The sequence below is a fragment of the Aptenodytes forsteri genome, unplaced genomic scaffold (assembly GCF_000699145.1).
Source record: "Aptenodytes forsteri isolate BGI_AS27 unplaced genomic scaffold, ASM69914v1 Scaffold632, whole genome shotgun sequence".
NCBI classification, from domain to species: Eukaryota; Metazoa; Chordata; class Aves; order Sphenisciformes; family Spheniscidae; genus Aptenodytes; species Aptenodytes forsteri.
In genome coordinates, this window is record NW_008796059.1 from 19,156 (window position 1) to 20,113 (window position 958).

The 958-nt window shown below is 60.6% G+C and overlaps 1 protein-coding gene across 1 annotated transcript in view; it reads right to left on the reverse strand.

Moving 5' to 3' along the window:
- Positions 1-626, reverse strand: part of LOC103904804 (alpha-actinin-4) — a 13,240-nt gene extending 12,614 nt beyond the window's left edge. Inside the window, exons 1-2 of the mRNA XM_019473937.1 lie at positions 514-626; positions 87-206 (exon numbers count right to left, since the gene is read on the reverse strand). Of these exons, the coding sequence (XP_019329482.1) occupies positions 87-206; positions 514-538 (145 nt within the window). The 5' untranslated portion in view covers positions 539-626. The remainder of the gene's footprint in view (positions 1-86; positions 207-513) is intronic.
- Positions 627-958: the final 332 nt, after the last annotated feature.

The following is a 958-nucleotide window of genomic DNA, read 5'->3' on the forward strand; positions in this document are numbered from 1 at the left end:
GTGACACGGAGGAGCCGGTGCCGGCCGGCAAGCCTTCCCGCTACGCAGCGTGGCCTGGATTGGGCCACCGAGACGTCCAGACTCACCTTCAGCTCCTATAGAGACCAGCTTGACGCCTTTGCTGGCGATGAAATCGAGGGCTTTGTTCACGTTGTTGATTTTATGCACTCTCATTTTTCCCCGCTCCGGCTTTGGCAATCGTTCCCCTGGAAAGGAGAAGCCAGCGGGGTTCAAGCTTTTTGTTTAAGGTTAATAGCGAAAGAACATCGAGGAGGACGAGCGTTTAGAGGCGAGGCCACGGGACAAAAGACTTCCTTTGAGGTATATTTGCACATCCAAAAAAAAAATTAAGACCCCACCACCGTCCCCAAACGCGGCTTTATAAAGCTCGCAGGGACTCTTCCGCGCATTACGAATAGCGCGGGTACACGGGACGTCGACGGTGACGGGTAGGAGGGACGGGAGGCCGCACCAACACGTCCTGCCCGGCAAAAATACGGCGCGGGGACCGACCTGAAATCACCTCCAGAAGCAGCATGAGCTTGAGGCCGTCGCGGAAATCCTCGTCGATGTTCTCTATCTGCGTGCCAGCCTTCCGCAGGTGGGAGTTGCACCAAGCCGTGAACGTCTGCGAGGAGAAGGCAGGGAGGAGGACGGTCAGACCGGGGACCGGCGAGCTCCGGAGAACCCCCTCTCCGCCCCACCTCGCCGTGAACCCATGCACCGACACCCCCCCGCTTTTTCGGGGGCCGTACTCACCGCGTCCCCCCGGGCTGGCCCTGCTTGTCCCCATCTCCAACCCCCCGCCCCGAGCCCGCCTCTCCCCCGCGCTGTTGTCAAACCCCGGGATTAAAGTTTTAGCGCGTCGTTTTGCAGAATAAACAGGGAAAGGGGGACCCCGCCGGCACGCCGTGACGTCTGCCGGGAACAAAAGCCACCCCGCGGCACCGGCGGATCC